The sequence below is a fragment of the Doryrhamphus excisus genome, linkage group LG3 (assembly GCF_037039965.1).
Source record: "Doryrhamphus excisus strain RoL-2023G ecotype Guam linkage group LG3, RoL_Dexc_Guam_v1.1, whole genome shotgun sequence".
NCBI classification, from domain to species: Eukaryota; Metazoa; Chordata; class Actinopteri; order Syngnathiformes; family Syngnathidae; genus Doryrhamphus; species Doryrhamphus excisus.
The window spans coordinates 25111718-25137344 of NC_136359.1; the positions used below are offsets into that span (position 1 = coordinate 25111718).

The 25627-nt window shown below is 39.2% G+C and overlaps 3 protein-coding genes across 6 annotated transcripts in view; all 3 read left to right on the forward strand.

The window, feature by feature from the left end:
• Nucleotides 1–1092: 1092 nt before the first annotated feature.
• On the forward strand, nucleotides 1093–7939 carry gtf2h2 (general transcription factor IIH, polypeptide 2). Of its 3 annotated transcripts, none has more exons than XR_013627128.1 (16): nucleotides 1093–1225; nucleotides 1707–1767; nucleotides 1856–1933; nucleotides 2394–2430; nucleotides 3007–3093; nucleotides 3184–3234; nucleotides 3382–3436; nucleotides 4257–4362; nucleotides 4443–4533; nucleotides 4704–4902; nucleotides 5703–5766; nucleotides 5833–5936; nucleotides 6097–6199; nucleotides 7225–7264; nucleotides 7549–7717; nucleotides 7752–7939. XR_013627128.1 is itself a non-coding variant. In XM_058070378.2 (15 exons), exons 2-15 carry the CDS (start codon nucleotides 1712–1714, stop codon nucleotides 7657–7659), a joined length of 1182 nt encoding a protein of 393 aa, XP_057926361.2. In that variant the 5' UTR covers nucleotides 1093–1225; nucleotides 1707–1711; the 3' UTR covers nucleotides 7660–7939. The 3 variants fall into 3 exon arrangements, 1 of the variants encoding a protein (XP_057926361.2); XR_013627127.1 differs by having other exon boundaries at nucleotides 7549–7711; nucleotides 7743–7939; XM_058070378.2 differs by having other exon boundaries at nucleotides 7549–7939.
• Nucleotides 7940–8383: 444 nt separating this feature from the next.
• Nucleotides 8384–14970, forward strand: dhfr (dihydrofolate reductase). Its single transcript, XM_058070731.2, has 6 exons — nucleotides 8384–8558; nucleotides 9002–9051; nucleotides 10456–10561; nucleotides 12283–12406; nucleotides 12939–13054; nucleotides 14632–14970. The coding sequence occupies exons 1-6, from the start codon at nucleotides 8467–8469 to the stop codon at nucleotides 14723–14725; spliced, it is 582 nt and encodes a 193-aa protein (XP_057926714.2). The 5' UTR covers nucleotides 8384–8466; the 3' UTR covers nucleotides 14726–14970.
• Nucleotides 14971–16873: 1903 nt separating this feature from the next.
• Nucleotides 16874–25627, forward strand: part of nsmfb (NMDA receptor synaptonuclear signaling and neuronal migration factor b) — a 40337-nt gene continuing 31583 nt past the window's right edge. Inside the window, exons 1-2 of one of the 2 annotated variants that reach the window (XM_078789227.1) lie at nucleotides 16874–16913; nucleotides 19420–19557. In XM_078789227.1, the coding sequence (XP_078645353.1) occupies nucleotides 19527–19557 (31 nt within the window). In that variant the 5' untranslated portion in view covers nucleotides 16874–16913; nucleotides 19420–19526. Of the gene's footprint in view, nucleotides 16914–19072; nucleotides 19558–25627 lie in introns of those variants that run through there. The other variant, XM_078789228.1, reaches the window with a different exon arrangement.

A 25627-nucleotide genomic window follows, 5' to 3' on the forward strand; every position in this document is an offset into this window, starting at 1 on the left:
TTAGCCTAGCAAAAATGCTGATAAGACACTAAGTAAACGTTTCAATGAACTTCTATTCAATTACTGTGTAGCATCTGAGGAAATACTTCCTGCTTCCCAGCATGCTTTGCTGGACTGCTTTGTAAATAATCATTAGTATTATGTGTTTAGTGTTGTGTTTCGTGTTAAGTTGTTGTGTGGTTTAATATTGGTTCTTGTCCTGTGTCTATGTACTATTGTGTTTGTGTGATCCGATTGTGGGCTGCACGGCTGACGAGTGGTTAGCACGCAGGCCTCACAGCTAGGTGAGTTCAATTCCACCCTCGGCCATCTCTGTGTGGAGTTTGCATGTTCTCCCACATTCCAAAAACATGCTAGGTTAATTGGCCACTCCAAATTGTCCATAGGTATGAATGTGAGTGTGAATGGTTGTTTGTCTATATGTGCCTTGTGATTGGCTGGCCACCAGTCCAGGGTGGACCCCGCCTCTCGCCCAAAGACAGCTGGGATAGGCTCCAGCACCCCCGCGACCCTTGTCAGGATAAGCAGTAGAAAATAAATGAATGATCTGTTTGCAAGCCTTCTCTTTTTTTATCATTAAAAAATACATATTCAAACTATTTGTAATTTTTGAGATATGTAGAAGGGGTAGGATATGAAACATAACAATAAGCAGTGTTTCTTCCTGCTCCTTTTCAGACATTTACTTCAACGTAACCTTGTATACATGTTGAAAACATACTAAACCATGACCAACATTCATTCATTCATTCATTTTCTACCGCTTTTGTGTAACATATTTGTAACAGTATGAATTACTAGTACAGTAATCCCTTGTTTATTGTGGTTAATTGGTTCAAAACTAGAACGTGATACGTGAATTTCTACATAGGACGAAGGATTCATTATTTATAAAAGGAATATTTTCATAGTTTAGAGCATAGAAAATGATTACATGATTACACAATGAACAATGCCACATACAGTATATGTAACATCAATACCTTTGAGATGAATTAGCGGTAATTTATATTTTTTAAAAATCACAAATTTATTTTATCATTGTTCTTCAGAATGATTTCAGTGGTAGGTAAAAGGGGATTTGGAAGGGCGGCCACTTTTTTTTACGAGTTGATGTTTCTACGGTCGTATAAAGTGACGCACCGTTGCTTTTATGGAATGAAAAAGGAGAAATATACCGGCTACATTCTGCAGGATTCTAGAGTGTTGTAAAGATTCGTCGCAGGTAATAATGATTAAATGTTCACAACAAAAGTAACTACCAGAACAGATGTATATATTGTATATTGTTGCTCATTTTGTGGACGGGAACCCCGAAGCAACGCAACTACACTATTGTAATGCAATGCGCTTTAGCATAAAACATAATATTAATACATTTTGGAATTTGCTCAATACAAGAAATATATCGAGTAGTTTGATTAGAATAATTCAGTAAAGGAATTAACGTGTAAAACAAAATTTTGCATTTCGCACATGTGATTTAATGTAAATATTGTATTGGTTTGTGTTCCTCAATAGCTCCCCAGCTCCATTTCCTGTTTGAATATGCATATACAGTACATGTACACGTAGATGTAGATATAAAGAGTTGTACATATCATCAATACGTTATATTTGCATTTTCCTGTGATATTTCTTACAAGACAACATGATTATGTGATGACTGATGAAGTTTGTTTTGGTTCTTTTTGTTGGAATATCAGCCATCATGGAAGACGAGCCAGAGAGAGCAAAACGTTGGGAAGGGGGCTATGAGAGGACATGGTAAGAGTGTTAGACCAGAGTTTATAGCATATATGGACTATATGGACCTTGGTTGTTTCATATACGTATGTGCTTCACCTCTTAACAGGGAAGTTTTAAAGGAGGATGAATCAGGATCACTGAAAGCCTCAGTGGAAGAGATCCTGTTCCAGTCCAAAAGGGAAAGGTATGTTAGAGAAGTGATCATAGACGTTAATGCGTGCCGATCCAAGTGTGAAATCTTGAGAAGCGGGGTACACCCTGGACTGGTGGGCACATATAGTAGACAAACAACCATTCACACTCACATTCATACCTATGGACAATTTGGAGTGGCCAATTAACCTAGCATGTTTTTGGAATGTGGGAGGGCAACAGAAGCTCGTTCATTTGTACACATTTGTTGTGCTTTTCAAGTCTAGATTGCAGTCAAACACTGTATCAAATCTTTTTTTAAAAAGTACCTTACACAAAATAAAATCACAAGGCACTTACTCCATTATACTTGTCCATACGCGTACATTGAAGCAACAGTTTTTGAAAATCTGAGCCTGAGCCTAAAGTTCTGTTTTTAAGGACAGAAAGCTATGTTTGCGTGTGGATGCTGAAACAAGTATTTAAATTGTATGTTATTGCTATATTTGCAGATTAATAAAAAGCTGTGGCCAAGTGAGACTTGGAATGGTGAGTTCATATTTTTCTACTATGTAGCATATTCAAAAGCAAAAACGTCAATAAATAGCACTGAATGTCTACACTGTATCGGTTTTTGCCTGTGTGGACTGCATTTAGAGGTGAAAACAACATGAAACCCAGAGAGCTGTTTGCGGGTGGTAAACCAAGGAATTGGATGGAAAATCGATCAGAAGCTTTGCACAAACATTGGTCATAGCCGCTACAACCATTTGGAATGTCTTGAAGACAAAAGAAAGCACTGATGTGCTAACAGATGTGGAACAGATAGACTGAGGAAAATGTCAACAGTTGACAGATGACAGAAACATTGTGAGAGCTGTAAAGAAACAACTACTGACATCAGCACCAACCTGCAGAAGGCAAGAGTGAAGGTGTCGCTGTCAGTTTTATCAAGTGAATACCCCCCCCCCTTTAGGAGGCACACAGGATTTGTCCAAGGACGGAATTGAGAACAATAGAGACTTGGGGAAATTCAGTGTTTTAGTACTTACTTGTAAAGTACTTTCAGGGTGTGTTAACTGCTATATGATTTAACGATCTATACATGAACGTCCTGTCTTGCAGATGCGTCACCTTTTTGTAGTGATTGACTGCTCCAGAAGTATGGAGGATCAGGACTTGAAACCCAACCGTCTCACTGCGACTGTGAAGGTGAGTTGTTACTATTGTTGTTATTGTTACTAGTCGCTTTAATACCAGCAGATGAGACAATTTACAGACCTGTCTCTCATCCTTCTTCAGCTGATGGAAGCTTTTATCGATGAGTACTTTGACCAGAACCCCATCAGCCAAGTAAGCGTTAACCATAGCCATTATTCAAATTGTCACCACAGTAAATCAGTGTTTCCACGTGACTGCAGTCTCTTTGTGGTTGTGTTGCCAGAGCTACGTATGTAAAGTCTATAATGCCAACCAGTGTGTGATTTGCTCTGTGCTCAGGTGGGAATCATCATCACAAAGAATAAACGAGCTGAGAAGCTCACTGACTTAGCAGGTAAGACGCAAAACTTAAGAATAACTCAAGAAATATGACAAAACGTATCCATATGCTTTTCAACATAGTTCTAGATGGAAGCTAAAATGTACAGGTTCATTAGCCTCAGCTCTTTCAGCTCCCAAACAGCTGCTCAGATTGTTTTGTTGTTGCTTAACTCATTCAACTCCAGCCATTTTTAAAAAGACAGCCCCGATGTCACGATAACACGCGATAACCCGCACAGAAAGCTTTCTAGATCTTCCAGGATCTACATCTATTCCAGATGTATTTCATTGGATTTCCAAAATGGTCTGTTTTACCTCATTCCACTCACGGCCAGCCTCCAGGCATGGTGGTGATTTGTCCCATTCCCGAGCGCTCCCAAGGACTTCCAGACTACTGCCAAACCCCACTTTAAAGGAGTTAATATTATCATGGTTAATATTCTAGTATGTTATATTTCTCGACACATTAAGTTATATGAGGTTTCCTGCTCATTTTTTCATCCATTATGATCCCCAGAAATGTATTTTCCCTCCCCCTTTCGTACATGGGAAAGATGCATGTTGAGCTCTTATCAAATGCACTTCTGCCACCTTGTGACCGTTTTTAAAACTGCATTCACCATGATCACTTCTATAGTACACTTGCGTCACCTCTTTTTGGCTCTTGCACAAAAAACGTAAAATGCATCTTTGGGATCAGACATTTGGGTTGAATATGTGTGGCCAACGTGCTAACCACTTGGTCACGATGTGGCCATACACAAGCAAATATAAATTAAAATAACTTGTAATCAATGAAAGTCTTTGTTAAACAATTTTTGCTCCACCAACAGGAAATCCAAAGAAGCACATTGCTGCTCTGAAGAAAGCGGTGGACACCGTGTGTCTAGGAGAGCCATCGCTGTACAATTCCCTCAACTTGGCTTTGCAAACACTCAAGTGGGTTTCCATCGTGCTTGTGTTCTATCGTGTGTGTGATTCTTCTCTTGAAGTACTTCTTCTCTGGTCTTGACATGAAGACACATGCCCGGACACACAAGCCGGGAGATTCTCATCATCCTGAGCAGCCTCACCACATGTGACCCGGCCAATATCTATGAGATGATTCAGGTGACATTACCACTTATGCCTTATGTACGGCTAGTGTAGTATTTCTACCTTTTGTAAAGTTCACCAATTAAGATTATATACTTCTCTGTTGCGACTTTCATTGTGATTGATATGTATTGGAAATAAAAATAATACTCATTGTTTTAACTGCTTTATCTTGCCATCGTCAGACCCTGAAGTCATTGAAGGTACGGGTGTCTGTCATTGGCCTGTCAGCAGAGGTTCGGGTGTGTACCATGTTGACGAGGGAGACAGGTGGGTCGTACCATGTCATCCTGGATGAGAGCCATTTCAAAGAGCTGCTGCTGATGTTGCACGTGAAGCCTCCTCCGGCCAGCTCCTCATCGGAATGCTCTTTAATACGTATGGGTAGGTGCAGTATGCACTAATGGTAGTCTAATGGTAGCATCGTAGTCCCGTCACTCTGTTCCCCCTGAGCACGCCATTTAATCCAAATGTGAATGTTGAGAGACACCATTTTTCATGTATTTATTCCTCTTCTTATTCAACTTCATTTTTCGTTCACATTTCACAACCAATAGAAACCAATACAACATCAAAATGTTCAGTTCATTTAGGACACGTTGGCTATCATGGCCACATTTTCCCCATTGAAAATGAATGGGCTATTTATTTGGCACTCCTTGTCATTTTCCATTGTTTCCATTCCTGTAACTTTAAGTTACATATTCAATAATTCAAGTTTCTATAATTAATTCTACATTTAACATTGCATGTAACATAACATTGCTGGGTACATCCTCAACTGATGAATAGCTTTCAGCAAGTTTCAATGATATTTCAACATTCATTCTATACATTTTAGTTCAGTTTCATCATTATTAGTTTTATTTTATTAATTATTTATTATCATTATTTATCTTATTAGTCACTGGTGTAATACGGGAGCTAGGCCACAACATTTTGTTGGCAATTTCACTGCTGTGTTTTTTGTTACCATCCATCCATCCATTCATCAATATTCAAGTTAGCTTTTTTTATTAATCTAGTTGTTAGTATGATGAAATATTGGTGGTGTCTACTTGCTTTGTCTATGCTCTGGTTGTTTTAAAATAGGAAACAATTTAAAATATTAGCACATGGATGTAGATGTACTCAGGTTTTGTGTATTGATCAAAGTAACGCTGTTTTACTCTTTCTTCCGTTAGGGTTTCCTCAGCATACTTGTAGCTCTCTGACTGACCAGGATGCCAAACCTTCTTTCAGCATGGCGTAAGTAAACCAAGTAAACCAAGGTACACGTAAATAGTACTGCTGACCGTAGTGTTTTTGTTTCAGTCTATTAGATGGCAGCAATGATCCAGGTCTCTCTCTCGGAGGATACTTTTGTCCGCAGTGCCATTCCAAGTACATGGAGCTTCCAGTGGAATGTAAAGTCTGTGGTATGTCTTGTTCAGTTTGACTGTGTCAATCAGTCACAACAAAAATGACTGATCATACTCATTATTTATTTGCCCATTATACATCACTGTCATTGTTGGTATTGCTTTGAATATGCCTTGTCTTCAATAAAGTGCTTTCATAAATGTTTTGTCTCCCAAGGGTTGACGCTGGTGTCGGCGCCTCACCTGGCCAGAGCTTTTCATCACCTTTTCCCTCTTGGTGTCTTCATTGAAAGCCCGCTGGAAAAACTCCAGGAAAGCAGGTTAGTTGTCGAAAAGGCTGATGAAATGCATTGGCACAAATTCCGTGTCAGGGACTAAAATACATTTTATAGCTGCTTTCAAAACATGCACTATATGAAATGACAGCTAAATACACGACTTGGAACATTTTCCAAATAATTTGCATGAAAACATGAACTTGTGAATGTAATGGGAATTGTAAAGCCCCTGGCAGTCCTGCATGGATTGTGAATATCTACATAATGTACATCTTTATTTCACTTTTCATCGTCTTAGATCATGGTGGGCATGCCCATTAACAGTTATATATGTATTTTTATCTCACAGAGATGCAACTTATACGACATTAGAGCGCTGTGTAAAACTAGTGTGAAAACTATGTTGTTCTCCTTGACAGCGTGGCACTAAAGTGTAGTGTTAGATTGTTTTGCAAAGTCACAGCTTTGCTTGGTTTAAAAAAAAAAAAAAAATGTTTCTTTTCACATTTCATCTTGTCCTCGGCAGACAGAATGACTGCAGTGAGTGTGAGCGTGTGTATGGGGGGGAGGGGCCGCAGCAGACAGCACAGACCGATCCAACTCTGGTCAAATAGTCTAATTTTTTTAGTGCTAGGTTAGTGTTGTTGTTTGTGCTGCTTTCGTTTTTGAGTTATTACTGTTTATTACATAGGTCACGCAGCCCCACACTGAACCCAACCCAGCCTAAATTATGCATGTTTAGGCCTTCAGAAAACACTTGCTGGTATGTAGCAGTCTACACTAGTCAGTAGGTGTCAGTAATGTTACTGTAATGTTGGGTGAGACACACAAGCACCTGACTTGATCACCGGAACAAAAAGCTTGTATCATGGGTTTTTAATCATCTCACAACAGCCACAATAATCCCTATAAAAACCCACATGTTGAAGGTCGTAAAAAGTTTTTCTAAGGTCTCACTATGAAAATGTTCCATTTTTAAATAAGGACTCTAATCTGTGGTATTTATACCAATTTCTGGTATAAAAGGTGGAATTCCATGTTTAATATATTGATGTGATTGATTTCAGGTTCTGCTCGTCCTGTCAGGGAGAATTGAAAGATAAAAGTGTAAGTGCAGCATGTTGATGGCTTCCTTTGTAGCTGTACTTCCCAGTAAAAAAAACATTCTAATGTTGTCAAGAGCCAATAGTACTCCCATGAAATAATCTTCTATCTTCTGTCATAACATAGTATGTCATAATCTAACATAGATTTTGGTTAGGTGTAAATCTACATTTAGAATGGGAACATTATACAGCTCACATGTATGGTAAACAATTAAAATGTATACATTTCTGTCAATATTGAGTGTAGTATTTTTGAACTTGTGATGTCTCCATCTCTGTTTGTAGATGTTCACCTGCCCGTCCTGTCACAGCATATTCTGCGTGGAGTGCAATGACTTCATTCATGACTCGCTACACTGCTGCCCCTGCTGTGTTCACAGCCAAAACACCGCTTAAACACGCTCCTACTTGTACCTGTATTATTTACTACTTTTTTAATCGTAGTTTTCCTTAATAACGTCAAGGGGTGTCACGACATCCCTCAGGATTAAAACGTGCGATATTTCTCGTTTAAGAGAAAAGCTGTATCATGGCAACAGGGCAGCCAGAAGCCAATCAGTGAGCTATGGCATCATTTATAATAAAAAAAAAAGTTACTAACTCTGCTTCTTAACACCAGAACCAAAAACCAGCACTACATGAGGTATTTGTATAGCATTGACTTAAAATAAAAGTGAAAGTGTAAACTTCTCTGTTTGTGGTTTTGTCTTGGGACACTTTGTCTCACAGTCCAAAATATGTTCCATCAATCCATTTTACAGGAAGGCCAGGCTTCTTGGTCATAATAAGCATATTTTGTGACAAAAAAGGGACTTTTCACTCAACTATTAATATTAAAGTTTTTTAATATTACAAATTAACAGGAAAAAGAACTTTCATTTTCTGGGTCTCTGTAATTGATGAGGAAATATCAACAATGTAATTGAAACATCACATCAACATCACAGCCCCATGTAATCAAAAGACTACGGCTATTGCAACATACATAAAACGACATATTCCTATCATGTGGACTTGTACTTCATACGGTTTTTTCATTGCCAATTCTAATGGACACGCAAAGTTGTCTATTTTGTCCCTGACGACCTTCCGTAATTACGTTTCCAAGATGGTGTCCAATGTACGCATGCGCAGTTTAAGTTGCTGGAAGATTCAGTTGTTGGCGGCAGAATATCCTTGCGACGAGATTATTGTTACACCAACATGTCTCGCATTCTGAACGGCATCGTGGCTACGTGTCCTGATATGGGAATAGGCAAAAATGGACAACTTCCCTGGCATCCTACAAGACTAAAGTAAGTCATATTTGTCACACTAGTGTCCCAAATCACGGTCTGTTGTCCTCCAGCCTGGCGAACAGTCCAGGAACACTTCCTGTTTTTGTCACGTGCTCACATCTTTGACAATAAGGACGCTTAAGTTGTTTTAGATGTAGTTTTCATTTGTGTGTTGCTGGAATGAGAAGCGATAGATTGTAGTGGTAAACCATATAGTTATAACTATAAAGATATCTGCTCAATGTATTACTTTTTTGGTTACCTCGTCTAGGGGGTTCCAAAGTGAGGCTCGGGGGCCATTGGCGGAATTTAGCTTGTTTTTCATGAGCCTTTGGCACTTTCCAAAAAGTCAATAGAACAAGGACAAAAAAACTCAGCAAAACGGGGGGAAAAATTAGACTTGGGCCCACCATAAATGAAAAATGTTGTTGCTGTCTGCAGTTAATGTTTTTCTCTTTCAGGGAGGAATTCAAACATTTCCGCAAGATGACGTCAACACCATCCATAGAAGGTAAACTTTGACCAAGCTTTTATTGCAATGCTGCAGCCTTATGGACCCAACAAACACCTGCCCCTTTTGCACCTGATGCCCAAAGTTCCCTTTTGTCAATGTTTTTTTTCTGTGTGTGTGTGAGTGAAAATGTGCCCCCCTTTGAACTTTGAGCAACTTTGCCCCTCCAAAGGTCTCTGCACAGCCCTGTTACGGTATATGTTATTATATTTCCCATTCACCTTAATTGGTCAGGGGTCCATAAAGGGCAATCACTGTAGAATAAGTGCTTAAAGTAATGTCAAATGATTTTTCACCAGTGGGGCCAGCGTTTAATTTGCCCATTCAATTTTAGTCTACAAAAAAAAAATGGTGGAATTTGACATTTTCCACCAGTAGGGGGCACCATTGTCTGTGTTCAATGGGAAAGTTGTTACAGAAAATATGAAATTACAGTACATCAATAATTTAACGTTCATGGGGGCTCTGTGGATGCTACTCTGACATTAAAAAATGGGAGGAGATTCATCTGAAAATTACAGAAAATATCCCGCTTGCAATACGCCAAACAGCACAGAGACAAGCCTCAAAACGTCTGGAACAAAGTCATTTGGAGTGATGAGACCAAAGTTGAACTTTTTGGCCAAATCCATAAACGTTACATTTGGAGAGGAGTCAACAAGGACTGCGATGGGAGGTATACTTTTCCTACTGTGAAACATGGAGGTGGATCACTGATGTTTTGGTATTTTGGGGATATGTGAGCTACATAGACACAGGAAAATTGGTCCAAATTAATGCTAGGATGAATGCAGCATGTTATTAGAAAATACTGGAAGAAAATCCACCCTCATCAGCCCAGAAGCTGCACATGGGACGTTCTTGGATGTTCCAACATGACAATGATCCAAAACACAAGGCCAAATCAACCTGCCATTGGCTACAGCAGAAGAAAGTCAATGTTTGGTCATCTCGGTCTCCTGACCTCAGTATCGTTGAGATCTCAAACATGCAGCCCAAGAATTTCCAGGACCTGGAGGCTTTTTGCCAAGAAGAATGGGCAGTTTTACCATCTGAGAAAATAAGACCTTCATCCACACTTACCACAAAAGACTTCAAGCTGTTATTGTTATTTTATTTTTCAATAAATGTCTTCACACAGCCACTAACCATGATTGACGGAAAGGCTTTATTATTCATATTTTCTGAGAAAAGGCCAAAAAGTGTAAACATCCATGGCGTCAAACACACATTTTATTTCATACAACTGGTGAATATTTAACAGTAAACAAGCCCAGTTGGTTAGTGTTTGCTGACGATTGATGGAGCCACTGTGCTCAAAGTCCATGAGTTCCCAGGTCACAACTTGAATGAGTTTCATTTGCGTTTTGAGCTTATTGATGAACATTTTCATGTGTGGCGCAGGTAAGCAGAATGTGGTGATTATGGGCAGGAAGACGTGGTTTTCCATCCCGGAGACAAACAGACCTTTAAGCAACAGGATCAACATTGTCCTCAGTCAACAGCTCAAGTACGTCATTTGGCATACACTATATACTATATGATTTACATCCAATACAGTAATCCCTCGTTCATTTCAGTTCATTGGTTCCACACCCAACTGTGATGAATGAATTTTAGCAAAGTAGGATTCCTTTTTTTTATGAATGGAATATTTATGTAGCAAGAACAAATAAAACCTGCTTAGGATCCAAATCTAAATATGTTTTTTTTAACATTATTAAAGCCCTCTAGACATGAAATAACATCCCTATAGTCACCGTTACATGCCTTTTTACCCAATATAGTAAACATAATAATAGAAAATGAGACATGTGCTTGTGTGTATGGAAGTAAATGTGTTTCAATGCCAAGGGAACTTGAACAGCGGTGATGCAAGGTCAGTGATTATTGTCAACCTACCTCAATCCAGGTGCCCATACCTCACAAAATATATGCCTCTATTCTAATTAAATAGAATCAAAGTCTTTCAAACTCACCCTAAGCTGTACCCTGGAATCACCACACAACAACGACTTATTTTTCCAATATTGGTAATGGTAATGGTTTTATTTCATTTGAACATGCATCAGAATACAATTGAGTGCATCCCATAATCAGTTCCCAGTTCCACATGTCCAAAAGGAGTAGGAAGAAGCAAAGCTTATTAAATCCTACCCCTCCATCTGGTACTTTTATAATCAGTAACTGTTACATTTGTTCACTTCCTGCTTTCCTAATATAATTTAAGTTGTTTTGTTTTTACTTAATTTTACTTTTATTTAATTCTTTGTCACGTAGCGAAGTACTCGGTGATATGAGCATCCAATGCCATAATGGGTACCATAGTAAGTGTCAATATTGTGATATATATATATATATATATATATATATATAGCACATCATGACTGGTTCAAGACTCTTCATCGTTGTGCATTGTTTGATTTCCTTACTCAATCCATTCCATAGTTTGATTCCACATACTGAAATGCTATGGCTAGCATAACGTAGTCCTAGCATAGAAGTGTTTCAAATGTACTTCTTCCCTGAGATCATATTTCTCCTCTCTTGTAGAGAAGTATTGGATGACACTTTTAGCTAATTGCTTATTTTTAGCCTTATGCATTATTTTAGCTGTTTGAAGATGAACTATATCAGCAAGTTGAAGTATTTGTCATTTTAGAAATAAGGAGTTAGTATGTTCTTTGTAGGCGGCATTATGAATTATCCTTACTGGCCTTTTTTGCAGTACATTTAGCGAGAGAAGATTGCTTTTATAGTTATTAACCCATATTTCCACACAATAAGTAAGATATGGTAGAACCAGAGAGCAATAAAGAGTGTATTTAATAGAATATTGTATGTGTACTCTATGCGACAATGTTTACTCCTTTGATTTAAACATCCAAACACTAGTAGGCCGTATATGCTAAATTACCATTATAAGATTTAAATTGACACTACAAGCTTGCAAAGTTCTTCCCTCTCAAGTCATTTTCCCCAAATATTTCACTAGGGGTCTTGATGGCGTGCTCATATTATACAAGCAAAGCATTTTTATGCTATGCTGACATGCTAAGCTGTTGCGTGCAAAAATATTTGGGTGAAATTTAATGATGAATAAAAATGCACTTTTACGGGTGAACTTAATTTCACCTTCTCCCAACTTTTGAAAGTACACGTCCAACTGTTCAGTCTCGTTTTGGCATTAAATGCTGCTTTGTTTTAACGACGCTGCTGGTTTCCTTCCAGAGAGCCCCCTCCAGGCGCCCACCATCTGGCTTCAGATTTTCGCTCGGCTCTCAGGCTGATTGACACACAGCTGTCAGACCAGGCTGATCAGGTCTGGGTTCTAGGAGGCACCTCACTCTATAAGGTCAACATCTTTACTTGTGTGTTTATATATACTATATATATATATACTCTAAAAGGTATACACTGATACCTCACCAAAATCATATTCATTAATAAATCATGCTGTTATTTGTATGCATATTTCGGGATATTTGAGGTATGAAGTATTTTCAAGCACAAAAATGTCAACATTAAGTAAAATACAACTGTAAGGCATTTGGAAAGGGCAGCCAAAGATGTTGTGATGATACGTAGTATCCTCCATCGGTCACTAGGTGTCACTAATATTACTGTAATGTTAGGTGAGACACACAAGAACCAGTAACAGACTGCCTTCCAGTCTCCATTACTGGTGCTGCTCACACTTACAGTGTGTCTTATTATGTCTACTAGATTGTATAATAGGAGTGTAAAGGTGACTGTAGGGGTGTTATTTCATATCTAGAGGGCTCTAATAATGTTAAAACCTGTATTGTGAAAATACATACTGTGGATACATGTCCTGTATCATTCAATTCCCTCTTAACTGATGTCTTCATGCTTGTTGCTTGTAGGAACTGATGGAGAGCCAAGGCACCAGGAGACTATTTGTCACACAAGTCCTCAAACAATTTGAATGCGACACCTTCTTCCCTGAAATCTGCCCAGACAAGTACTGTCTTCTGCCCGGGTAAGAGCAGCTTTTTTTGTTGATTCGATTGTAGCAGCTATGGACGTCTGGCACTAGATGCCGTATAGGTAGCCAAGGTCATGAATCTGTTATATTTTTGTACATTTTGAAAAAAATTATATGGGACCATTTGCTTTGGCTAGAGTCTGTTTTGGTCCGGGTTGGACTTTCTGGAACGGATTGATGACGTTAAACAAGGCACCGCTATACTGTATTCGACATTGGCTACTAGGTGTCCTTGTTCGTGTGACAGGCATTAAACCAGGGGTCTCAAACTCAATTTACCTGGGGGCCACTGGAGCTAGGGTCTGGGCAAGGCTGGGCCGCATCAGGTTTTCCAAAAAAAACCCAAAACGCATTTATTAAAAACAGAAAAATATACAAACTTTTTCAGTGCTTTGGTTCCGATTTTCTACAATAAAAGCTCTGATAAAACATTCCACTGTTCTCAAATATCTTAATTTTTATTTTTCTGCACAAAATAAGATGAAAAATAAATAAACATATCAAGAATAAAGAAAATCAATCAGTCAGTAATAAATAAATATAATAATAATAATAAAAACTTAAGAAAGCACATATAGTTGGTGGGTAGACAAATGATTTTTTTCAGATTAAAATGAACAAAGCATTATTAGAGCCCTGTAGACATGACAAAACACGACTATAGTCACATTTATACTCTTTTTATTTACAACATATTGCGCAACTGCAGGGTCTTGAGACACATGCTAACTCGCAAACTAGAGAGCTAGCCACCTAAACGGTAGCCTTCAAGTTATTTCCTTTCACTTAAATAGCCAAAAACTTACCACTTCCACATGGATAGGGAGGATAACTATTAACAGTTATTTAACCTTTAACATGAACATGAATCAAACGTAATAATTTTTTCTGGGTACATGATACCATACAGCATCCATATCAAACTTGCGCGAGCCGCACTAACATTAAACTTTCAAATCAAGGCGGGGGCCTCAAACTAGTGTTCTGCGGGCCACATTTGGCCCGCGGGCCGCGTGTTTGAGACCCCTGCATTAAACTAAGGTTCACATTTACTGTTTGCTACTCTAACAGGAGTTTTATTTCCGTCTTACATGGCTTATTTACTCTTGTTGTGTCTCTTGTATTGGCTAATATTTATATATTGGGTAGCCATTTAAAGCCTCAGGGAAGTACACTGAAAGTACACTGGCCAGACAAAAAAACTACTGGAGCTGCTGAGTTGCTGTAAAGGTGAGTATAGGAGTGTTATTTTATGTCCTTGTGTATGTTATGAAGTATTATGCACACTCAGTAGCTCACGTGTCGGTGCATCCACCTTCAGGACAGCTTTCCAAACATGAGGGTGTTTACGTAAGTGTTTTGGGCTTTAGTCGAGAGAAGCTAAACAATTGTTTATCCACACACACGCAAGATAGGCTTTCTTTTGCAACTACAACCACTGATAGTCGTTGGTGGTCATGTAAATAAATCAAGGCTGTGCTGTTAAGATGCAAGGTGAACAGGTAACACGATTGCACATTGAATTCACTTGTATGTACAGTATATTTACAGTTATTTACTTTCTCTTCCAGGTTTCCAGGAGTCCCACAGGGCACGCAAGAGGAAAACGGTATCCAGTACAGATTTGAGGTTTATGAGAGCATTGATGTCACCAAAAACCACTAAATGGACACCAATACGGGAAATCAGCTTTCTCTGATTTTAATATTAGATGCAATATGTCCAAATGTTGTTTAGATTTTGAACTTGTCGCATTTAGTTGCAGCCAGTGATGGGTGTTCCGACACCCCAATGGCCTGTCATTGTACTAGTCATGGACGGACTGTAATATGTAGTACAATGGCAAGCTATGAATACAGTATTCCTTTGAACAGCCATACGAATAAACGATGAAAAAACAATGAAAATCAGTCTAGTCTAGCGTTTTATTTTTTATTTTTTTTAGGTTTAGGATGTAAGTCAGGGGTGTCCAGACCTACCAGACTTTTTCCACCCAGGGTATAGAGATTGTAGAGTATATACATAATATTTCGACTTTCTTCTCGTGACCTAACTTTTGAATTTTCCAATAACAAGTCGTTTGTTTTGTTTCTCACTACATTCGACTTAAAAAAATTTCTTTTATATTTCAACTATATGCTACTTAAATGACATTATTTCTCCTCATTCTTTGTTAGATTACAACGTTTTTGTCTTAATATTTTTGCCATAATTTTCTTTTGCCGTTTTAATTAAATATTTTTCTTTTTTAATTGTGTTGTATTTTAATACATTTTATTTATATATATATTTTATTTAACAATATATTTTTAAGAAAATATATTGTGTTAAATAAAACGTATTAAAATACAACACAAATTATAATAATTACAATAATTAAAACAGCAAAAGAAAATTAATCAAATTAAATAAATAAACATTTTATTTATATATATTGTATTAAATACAACATCATATAATACAATATAATATTTTCACATTTTTATTGTTGTATTGAAATTCACATATTTAAAAGAAAAATGTGTTGGATATATTTACTTTTATATATTAGTTGAGGGTGTATTAATATTACTGTTAAGTTTGTTCATGTACTCGAGCTGTGATTGCAGTCACCCGATAAGCTGATCAGATGTAACTGGGTCAAGCTACCACATTGCTGAAAAGGTGGTGAAAAATGATTTATGACTTTTGAAAAGGGATTCAAATTAGAACATGTGCTTCGGAGACGAGTGTCATGACTATTCTGGTTGGATTTAGGACAGATCATGTCTTTTCATTCACAGTGCATGTGACTACTCTTAATTTCAATTCGGAAAGGTATTGACAAGAATGTGTTCTGCGTGGAGTAGAATGAGTTTTTATTTGTACCGACTCCAACGTAGAGACAAAAGTCACTACTTCCTTTTCCACGAGAAAAACCTGCTCATGCTGCTCATGCCCCACCCTCCCCAGGAAGAAACAAACGGCTTGTCAGGCGGACACCCTCCTTCACTGGCGTTTTGATGATCGGCCCATGACACCTCCAAAGGCGTCCCGGGTGTGTGCCCCCTCTGCTTTGAGCCCAGCGAGGGTCTTTGTGATTGATCCCTAGCCACTGGCTGCTTCTTTCAGCCGCTTCAAAGACTCACCTTACTGCCTGTCCATGAATGCTGAGGTCTTTCATGAACCTGGTAGTAGAGGAAGCCACAAAGTCTCTCCATCCTACTTCAGCTGGATAGACCTTGGCCTTCCATCCTTCTTGTTGTTGTGCATCTGCTGCCAGATCTGTGGAGCTCACTTTTGTTTTCTTTTGTTTGTAGGCCTCTTTGCTGGGATAATCCTATGAAACTCAGTTCCATGTTGTGGACCACCTTGAGTCAATTGGACCATAGCACCTAGTCTAAAATAATGGTGGTAGTTGGAATCTCTGGGGGGAAATTAGTTGCTTGCCAATATCAACTAGCATCTTCCAATCCAATCCATGGTGTAGAAATCCTCCCCGTGAGGACTCTAAGTGGGTTTCAAATAGAGGATAAAGGAATCTTAAAGAACCAAATCGTAGAATAAGAACCAGATTGTTTATTCCTGACAACAATACCTAATACAGATGTCCGGGCTTATCAGTCCCTGTATACCTACAAGTAAGCGGGTCTTATTACAGCACAGCTGCAAAAAAGCACCCTTCCTTTCCCTGCCCGGCCTTTTATACACTCAAGATTGTCCTGGACCAATCAGCTTTCGTCACTGCCCTTGCTTGAACCGCTTCTTTCATGGTGTTTCTGCTTTCGTTTGTTCTCAGGGGCATCAAGGCGTCTGGAACATTCTGCTTTTCCTTGTCATATGCCGCATATACCCGATGTTTCCACCTCAACAGGTCAGTTGTCATGTTAGTCCTTTTTTTGTGTGGGTGCATGTGTAAGTATATTTTGTCTGTATTTGTGAGACTATGTGTTTGTTTTAGCTTTTATCTTTAGCTAGCAAAATTGAGCAAATACCTCCAATGGCTAGCTGTCCAGCTTCGATAGACTGGTGGTTAAACTGTTTCTGTCCATCTCAAACAAACGTTGGCACGGAGTTGGTTTATTCACTGCAAAGCCAAATCCTCCTCCTCCTCCCAACTGGACCATAACATCGTTCCGCTTCAGGGCTGACATAGCAAGCTGTGCTGCATCGGATGGTGTCCATTTCCTTCCCGTAATCAGAGGTGTTGTGTCATCTGTAGTCTCACTTTGGAGCACTTAGTCTTGTAGCATTGTCTTGTTGATGGCATCCAGACTGGCGGCGATGCCCCACCTTAGTACCTTTGCTCTGACACCAACGGTATTGGGCCGTCACCAGTGCAGACCCTCGCCTTCTGAAGCTCTTCCTTGGTGGCGACTTATCGGGTTTAATTGTCATCCTGATGTTTTCCTGCAGCTGTCTGCCTGGTGCACGCTGCGGTAGTGCTCAGTGTTGTCATGTAATCCATGAATGCTCTGATGGTGAAAGATGGCTTCTGTTTTTAGTGTCCTCGCCTCCCACCAGTTATCTTGAATGCTCCCAAAGAAGTAAAGAATAGCTCAATTTGAACAGTTTAATGTACCAGGAAGAATATAATACACAGACGCAGGGGCTCGTCTTCTACACGGCTGCGGGAGCAAAGCCGAGACACTTCAGGTCACATGTTCTTTTTCAAAGCTTAGCCCCCCCCCCGTCGCATGTCTCCATGTGTGACCTAGTGTTCTTAGCTGGTTGAATCCGGTCCATACCAAGTGTGACAAAGGATAAGATGAAGGCAAAGCTAGTGATACAAATACAGCCATCATGTAATATGGAACTCTATCTAACATCTCACATAGAGAAAACACCTGTATGCCAAGGTACCACTACTATAAATGACAATAACGAATGTTCATACCAGGTGACGGTAGATAACAAATAACTTTGGTCTTGTTGTGGTAGCCATCTCCCATGGCTTTGAAGCTAATACTCTTTTCTTAATCGATTCATCTTAAACTTGTTTTGCTTGATCAAGGAATCGGTTAGGTCCTGGACATACCAAATCCGACGATATTTACATTTTTATGGTAATAATGGTTTAATTTCATTTGAACATGCATCAGATTCCAATTGAGTGCATCCCATAATCAGTTCCCAAATCCACATGTCCAAAAGGAGTAGGAAGAAGCAAAGCTTATTAAATCCTACCCCTCCATTTAGTACTTTTTGTTCACTTCCTGCTTTTGTAATATAGTTCAAGTTTTTTTTTTGTTTTTTTTTTTGTCCCATAGCGAAGTAGGAGGTGATATGAGCATCCTACCCCTCCATCTGGTACTTTTACAATCAGTAACTGTTACATTTGTTCACTTCCTGCTTTCCTAATATATATATATTTTTAAATATATTTTTTAAAATTATTATAAAAATCTAAATTATTATTAAATATTATTTTTATATTTTTTTGAAAATTAAAAAAAAAGTAAATTTAAAATAAAATTTAAAAACTATTTTTTTTGTCACGTTACGAAGTAGGAGGTGATATGAGCATCCAATGCCATAATGGGTACCATAGTGTCAATGTAGTGATATATATAGCACATCATGACTGGTTCAAGACTCTTCATCCTGTAATTTATTTCTTCATTAATTTATTTTATAAATTTTTAAAATAAAAAAAAATTACATTTATTTTTATTTTTTGTCACGTAGCAATGTAGGAGGTGATATGATCATCCAATGCCATAATGGGTACCATAGTAAGTGTCAATATAGTGATATATATATAGCACATCATGACTGGTTCAAGACTCTTCATCAACTGCTTGTAATGTTTCTTGAATTGGCTCATCGTTGTGCATTGTTTCAAATTTACAAAAAGCTTAATAGTGGTTGATTAATTGTATAATTGATTAATTGTTGCAACCCTAGATTAAAAATGTCAATTTTTTTTTGCTCATCCTGTGTCACTGAGCATAAAAATGATATATTGTTTGTTAGGGGGTAAACATACTAAATGAAATACTTTTCGACACGCGAGCACCCGGCACAGGAAAAAATGATGTATTGAGTGTATGAAGCCAAGGTGATTGTTTATTGTCTCTTATGTCTGCATATCTAAGCTGTCCTCAAGGTGGCTCTATTTGCGCCGTATGGTAAAAGCAGGTCACGCAGGTAAGTAGGTCATTGCACAGCTGAAGTCACTATTCCCTCTGGTTTCCCCGCATGCTGGCGTACTTTATGTGCTGCCAGGAAGTCAGACACGTGGAGACGTTTTCTGCTGGGAGTTGACTTGATGTGCCAAGTGACCTGTTCTTTCTCTGCTCTGTCTTCATTAGCAAAATGAGAAAATGAGCGTCTATCAGCACATCACTCACACTTTTGCTCTCTTCCATCATTTCTAGCCTTTTCCTGTCACTGCCAGCTGAAGTGGACCGCCTGAGAGCATTTATCTCACTGTGTCGAAAATGTTGGAGGTCAAAAATTCCACAGGGAGCCATTTGCTTGGAATATGGCTACTCGGTATTCACTGTTTGATTATGGTAAGTGGCCAATCATCTTTCAGTGCTTTGTAAACCCTGTGGGCTCGTAAACTAATCACTGGTGCTTTGGACATCCCTGGCATACTGATACTGATACACTCCTAGTACTAGCATCGTTACGTGGTATTTCGCTGTACTCTCAGGATCCAAATCCTTCTATTTGACACATATCTAATTCCACATTTCCACCATTCCAACATCCGAACATTCCAGTCATTCATGACATGAATCCTCACTAGCGACAAACTCCCAACATTTTCTGTCATTTTCGGTGACAACATTCTCATTTCTCAAGTACTCCCTCGTTTATTGCGGTTCATTGGTTTCAGGCCCCACTGTGATGAGTGAATTTCCACCAAGTGGGATTCCTTATTTATGAATAGGAATATTTTTGTAGTTAGAGCATAGAAAACCTGTTTACAACCCTCTAAATACGGTTTTTAACATCATTAGAGCCTTCTAGACATGAAATAACACCACCACAGTCACCTTTCCCCTTGTATTATCCAATGTAGGACACATAATAAAAGGAATATGAGACAAAAATATTAATAAGAAGAAAGAACGTTATAAGTATTATCATCATTCTTTTGGAATTCATAGCATTGTAACACCAAAATATATTTTTGGCATTCCACTTCTTTCCTGAATTCATCCCTGAATCCCATCACTTTTCTGTACTTCCACATTTTCTGCAGTTTCTCAGTACAGCTTAAACTCCTCAGCATTCATGCCTTAATAGTAATATTACAATTATTTAATAATTAACATTGTTATTCATCTTAATTAAGATCATGATATTGTTGTAATAATTTTACAACTACGTTGATTTTGTTCATTTCGGACAAACAGTAAGTATGCTGGAAAAAAGACTGAAAACTCTTAGATTTACATCAAATTACGTGATGCCTTTGAACGCAACCCCTCCTTGCTCATAAGAACATAGTTTAAAGTGCGATTCAAATATCCTGCTACTATTTAAAGAGACTATTTTAGACTCGTGTGGGATCTCTGAGCTTGATTGACACATTCAGTTCATTCGGAGCTGTTAATACATAAGAAATATAATATATCATCCTTTGCTGTCACCTAGCTTTCAGTTCATAACATGCAGTAAAATGGGCATATTTCAGACATAGTTGGTAGTAGTGGTGATTAATCACGATTAATTAATCTACAACGGTGATTAATCAGATTCAATTATTTAATCATTTGACAGTACAATCACATTACTTAATCATTATGCATGAATAATAATATAACTTAATCATATATCATTTATAATAATAGTTGCATGGTATAATGTTTTTATTCTTCTTTGACTTCCACCTTTTGGTAATAAATGTTTTTTGTGTGTACGCTACTGAAGCGGGTACTAATTTCCTCCACGGTAACGAAGACGGTGGTCCCCACATCCAAAAAGGATGTGCGTGTGTAATCTTTGATTGTAAAAATGTAAATAATTCTCCCACTGCCGAGCAATATGTCTCCAGACGTTTCTGGGCATGTAATTAAATCCTGCTAAATGAGAGCAAGCTGGTGGCGCTGACGCACATCTGTGATATCAGATAGCTTGTCAGATGACAATGAGCCCGAGATGCTAATGAAGTTTCCTTTATGGAAGCGCTGTACTCCCAAGCGCTCCCGGGAGTGCTTGGGAGTACAGAGACTCAACACAAGTGCAGGCAGACGCATATTCCATAGCTAAACAGTGCAGGATTTACAGTACTTACAGTACTACAGTACTGCTCTTGTGTGGTGAGTCTACACCAGACAAGGACAAAGTACCCGGCTTGCAGGGTGACATTGAAACAACATACGTTTGTGTCTTTCGTTCCGCTTTTTCCCTGATTACGGCGTCGCTACAGCGGATCTTTTTGATCCGGATCAAGATTTTTGGCTTGAGCCCTTCAAATTCCGGATACCGATGGTGCTTACTAGTGGAGATTCCAACTCGAGCCGTCCGCTCCAAAGTCTGGAACGCTAATCACTACACCACTTTGTTGAAACTATGTGGAATCTGAATTTTCAACGTTAGATCATCGACTCGGCATCGGACTTCAGTGTTGTTTTAGCATCAGAACAAGTGTTGATTTCATAGTTCAATTCAATTCCAATTGTATTTCAACTAATATAAACACTGAAACAACGTTGACATTTGAAAAGAGATGTGCGTCTATTTCGCCGGGCGGCATCGGGTGATTGAAGCAACCCTTGATGTCCGTCACCCAGTCGCCAGACGTCTAAAAACAACAGCGGAGGTCTGTGATGAACCCTCATGACCTCTGACAGCTCCACCAACACCTCCATTTCACACTCACTCTTGGAATGGTGAGGAAAGCCTATTATCCTTCCTAACATCTCACATTTGACCCTAGAGAGATCGATGACTTCATAATATTAACATCCTGGGGTTTGGCGCCTTGTCTTACTCTAAATAATTATAATTATGGAGACATATCATGTGCTATATTATTTACACCAAAACAAAACAACACGGGTCACGAGTTCCAATGTTCACACACCATTCCAATACCAAAACATTCAGCTCATTCACGATTTTTCCATATTTGGAGGCTGCACGGTGGTCAAGTGGTTAGCGTGCAGACCTCACAGCTAGGAGACCTGAGTTCAATCCCACCCTCGGCCATCTACGTATGTGTGGAGTTTGCATGTTCTCCCCGTGCATTTCCTCCCACATTCCAAAAACATGCTAGGTTAATTAGCCACTCCAAATTGTCCATAGGTATGAATGTGAGTGTGAATGGTTGTTTGTCTATATGTGCCCTGTGATTGGCTGGCCACCAGTCCAGGGTGTACCTTTGCCTCTTGCCTGAAGACAGCTGGGATAGGCTCCAGCACCCCCCGCGACCCTCGTGAGGAAAAGCGGTAGAAAATGAATGAATGAAAGTTGTGACTTATTGAGAACAAATTGCCATTTTATATTTTTTTATGTGGGATTTCCAACTCATTTTTAATGTATTATAACGCCTAGAAAGTTATTTTCATTCACTTTGTCAATTTCCACACAATCTATTTGTATTTGCAGACGAGTATCTTTTCTGCTATTAACAAATAGCATTATTTTAGTTTTATTTAGGTTCAGGTTAGGTTCTAGGTTTAGCTTCAGAACATGTTCAGCTCTATTTTGGAGAATCCACAGAATTGAACGGAATGTTATATTGAAATAAATGTCATTTTTCCACATTTCTCATCTGCTCAAACCATTCCAGAATAACATTCCAGAATAATGATTTTGCACATCCCCAAAAATGCTCACTTTTCACCAAAATTCTACATTTTCCAAACACAAATTCCTATTGAAATTCCTATTTAATTTGATGTTATGATGTCATCCACCACACAAGGAGATATGAAACTGAAAAATGATATTGCTAATTGTATTAAAAGTCAGCAATTCCGCCCAGGAAAGGTATATCTTGTGTCGTCTGTCACCAGATGACACACAAGATGAAGTGCGAGGAATCAACATGATTTCCCCCGCCGCTCTCCTCTGCCAGGCTGCTCCACACCAGCACCATATTTAGGTCAAGATGATCCACTTTGTCTCCTGGGATGATCAGGAAGCGGCTCGGCACATGTAAACTAGGAGCTTCGCCTGGTTGGCTGGGTTAAAAATAGAAATATTAACCGTCTTGTGACACGGTCCTCACTTGGGCTGCATGTCGTATCCGAGCCACTCAAATCATCATGAAGGATGAAACGTGAGCTGAGGATCGGCTACTATGTGATAACTAAGCAGTGTAGTGCCCTTGTTGTATCTCCCTTCTTTGCAACGTCCCCTTCCAAGTGTGCAAGACAACCACAGGGGAAAAAGTAACTGCTTTTTTCCTGTCTCATTCTTGTATTCCATTGTCCTTCAAACGTCCTCCTTGGACAACACCGTGCCGTCCTTCAGTCCGGTTCCTGCTAAATGCTCAGAAACTGTATTTGTGGAGACAACCGGGTCCAATCCATCAGCGGGCGGTGTCGAGTCGGGAAGGCACGTGTATCCAAATGGCCACTCCTAATCACAGGCCAGCTGCTGACTCCTAGAGATTGGATTACATCGCGTGCCCTCGAGCAAGGTGGCAATTATAATAAGCCACATAAACAATAATAAACACCTTTTATGCTGAAGAACCGACAACCGGCAGAGTTTGGGAGGCCAGGATGTGGAGTCACCTTTCTTATTTTCCAAGATAAATTGTGTACACGGAGAAATGACGACGGCTGACATGCAAGGATGAGATGATTTGTTACGGCTCCATTAGATGGAAACGTGTGAGTCATGAGATAATGCACTTGCAGTTCAGCGTGCTAATGGATCCTGGAACCCGCCTCTCAGAAACTGCAGGGAGGCCTTTCAGGGAGGATATTCTCATTCTGGTCTTGTAATAACCCGCCTTCAGGGTTTCCCACTAAAGTGACTTCTTGAAGACCACCCTCAACCCCTGACCTACAGTAGGTGTAGGAGAAGATGGACTTGTAGTCCATTCTGGTCTTGTGTATGTCTACAGTCTTACTGGTGGTCTTGCAGTTTATTCTGGTTGTCTGCAGTTCTACAGTCTTGTTGATCCTCTTGTAGTCCATTCCGTCCTCTGTAGGTCTACAGTTTTATTGATCCTCTTGTAGTCCATTCCGTCCTCTGTAGGTCTACAGTCTTGTTGATCCTCTTGTAGTCCATTCCGTCCTCTGTAGGTCTACAGTCTTATTGGTGGTCTTGCAGTTTATTCCGGTTGTGTGCAGTTCTACAGTCTTGTTGATGCTCTTGTAGTCCATTCCGTCCTCTGTAGGTCTACAGTCTTATTGGTGGTCTTGCAGTTTATTCCGGTTGTGTGCAGTTCTACAGTCTTGTTTATGCTCTTGTAGTCCATTCCGTCCTCTGTAGGTCTACAGTCTTATTGATCATCTTGTAGTCCATTCCGTCCTCTGTAGGTCTACAGTCTTATTGATCCTCTTGTAGTCCATTCCGTCCTCTGTAGGTCTACAGTCTTATTGATCCTTTTGTAGTCCACTCCATTCCAGTTTTATGTAGGTCTACAGTCTTATTGATCCTCTTGTAGTCCATTCTGTCCTCTCTAGTCTACAGTCTTGTTGATCCTCTTGTAGTCCATTCCGTCCTTTCTAGGTCTACAGTCTTGTTGATCCTCTTGTAGTCCATTCCGTCCTCTATAGGTCTACAGTCTTATTAATCCTCTTGTAGTCCATTCCATCCTCTGTAGGTCTACAGTTTTGTTGATCCTCTTGTAGTCCATTCCGTCCTCTGTAGGTCTACAGTCTTATTGAGCCTCTTGTAGTCCATTCTAGTTTTGTGTAAATCTGCAGTCTTGTTGATGGACTTCGGAAAACTTGTTGAGCCATTTAGTCTTGTTGATACTCTTGTAGTCCATTCTGGTCTTGTGCAGATCTCCAATTGTGTTGATGGTCTTGTAGTCTATTCTGGTCTTCTGCAGGTCTACAGCCTTGTTGAACTTGTGTAGGTTTACAGTCTTGTTGATCCAATTTGATCTTGTGTGAGTCTAGAGTCTTGTTGATGGTCTTGTAGTTCATGCCGTCTTGTGTAGGTCTACAGTCTTGTTGATGTTCTGGTGGCCCATTCGAGTCTTGTGTAGGTTTTGTTGATGGACTTCTACAGCCTTGTTGAGTCTTGATGTTCTTGTCTGCATTTTGTGGGTCTAGCCTTTTTGTAGTCCATTCTGGTCTTGTACAGATCTATAATCTTGTTGATGGTCTTGTATTCTATTCTGGTCTTGTGTAGGTTTCCACTGTTGTTGACCATCCCAATCCTGAGTGGGTGGTAGGGGATCAATACTTGGTATTTCATAGACTCAAACGCCAATGAATTTATAACTTAGAATTTTTGTTTCTTTGGTTCTCTGTTGCAATAAAGCTATCATCAAATTGATCCTAATCTTAATCATATCTTTGTAAGACGGGAAACTAAAAATCACCCGAGGCTCAAATACTTACCAGGGCTCGGACATAAAGCAACACCAGCATTACCAAGTGTCACATTTACCTTGAAAATGTCGCCTCTCGGTGTGACAGCTTGGTTCATATCATATAT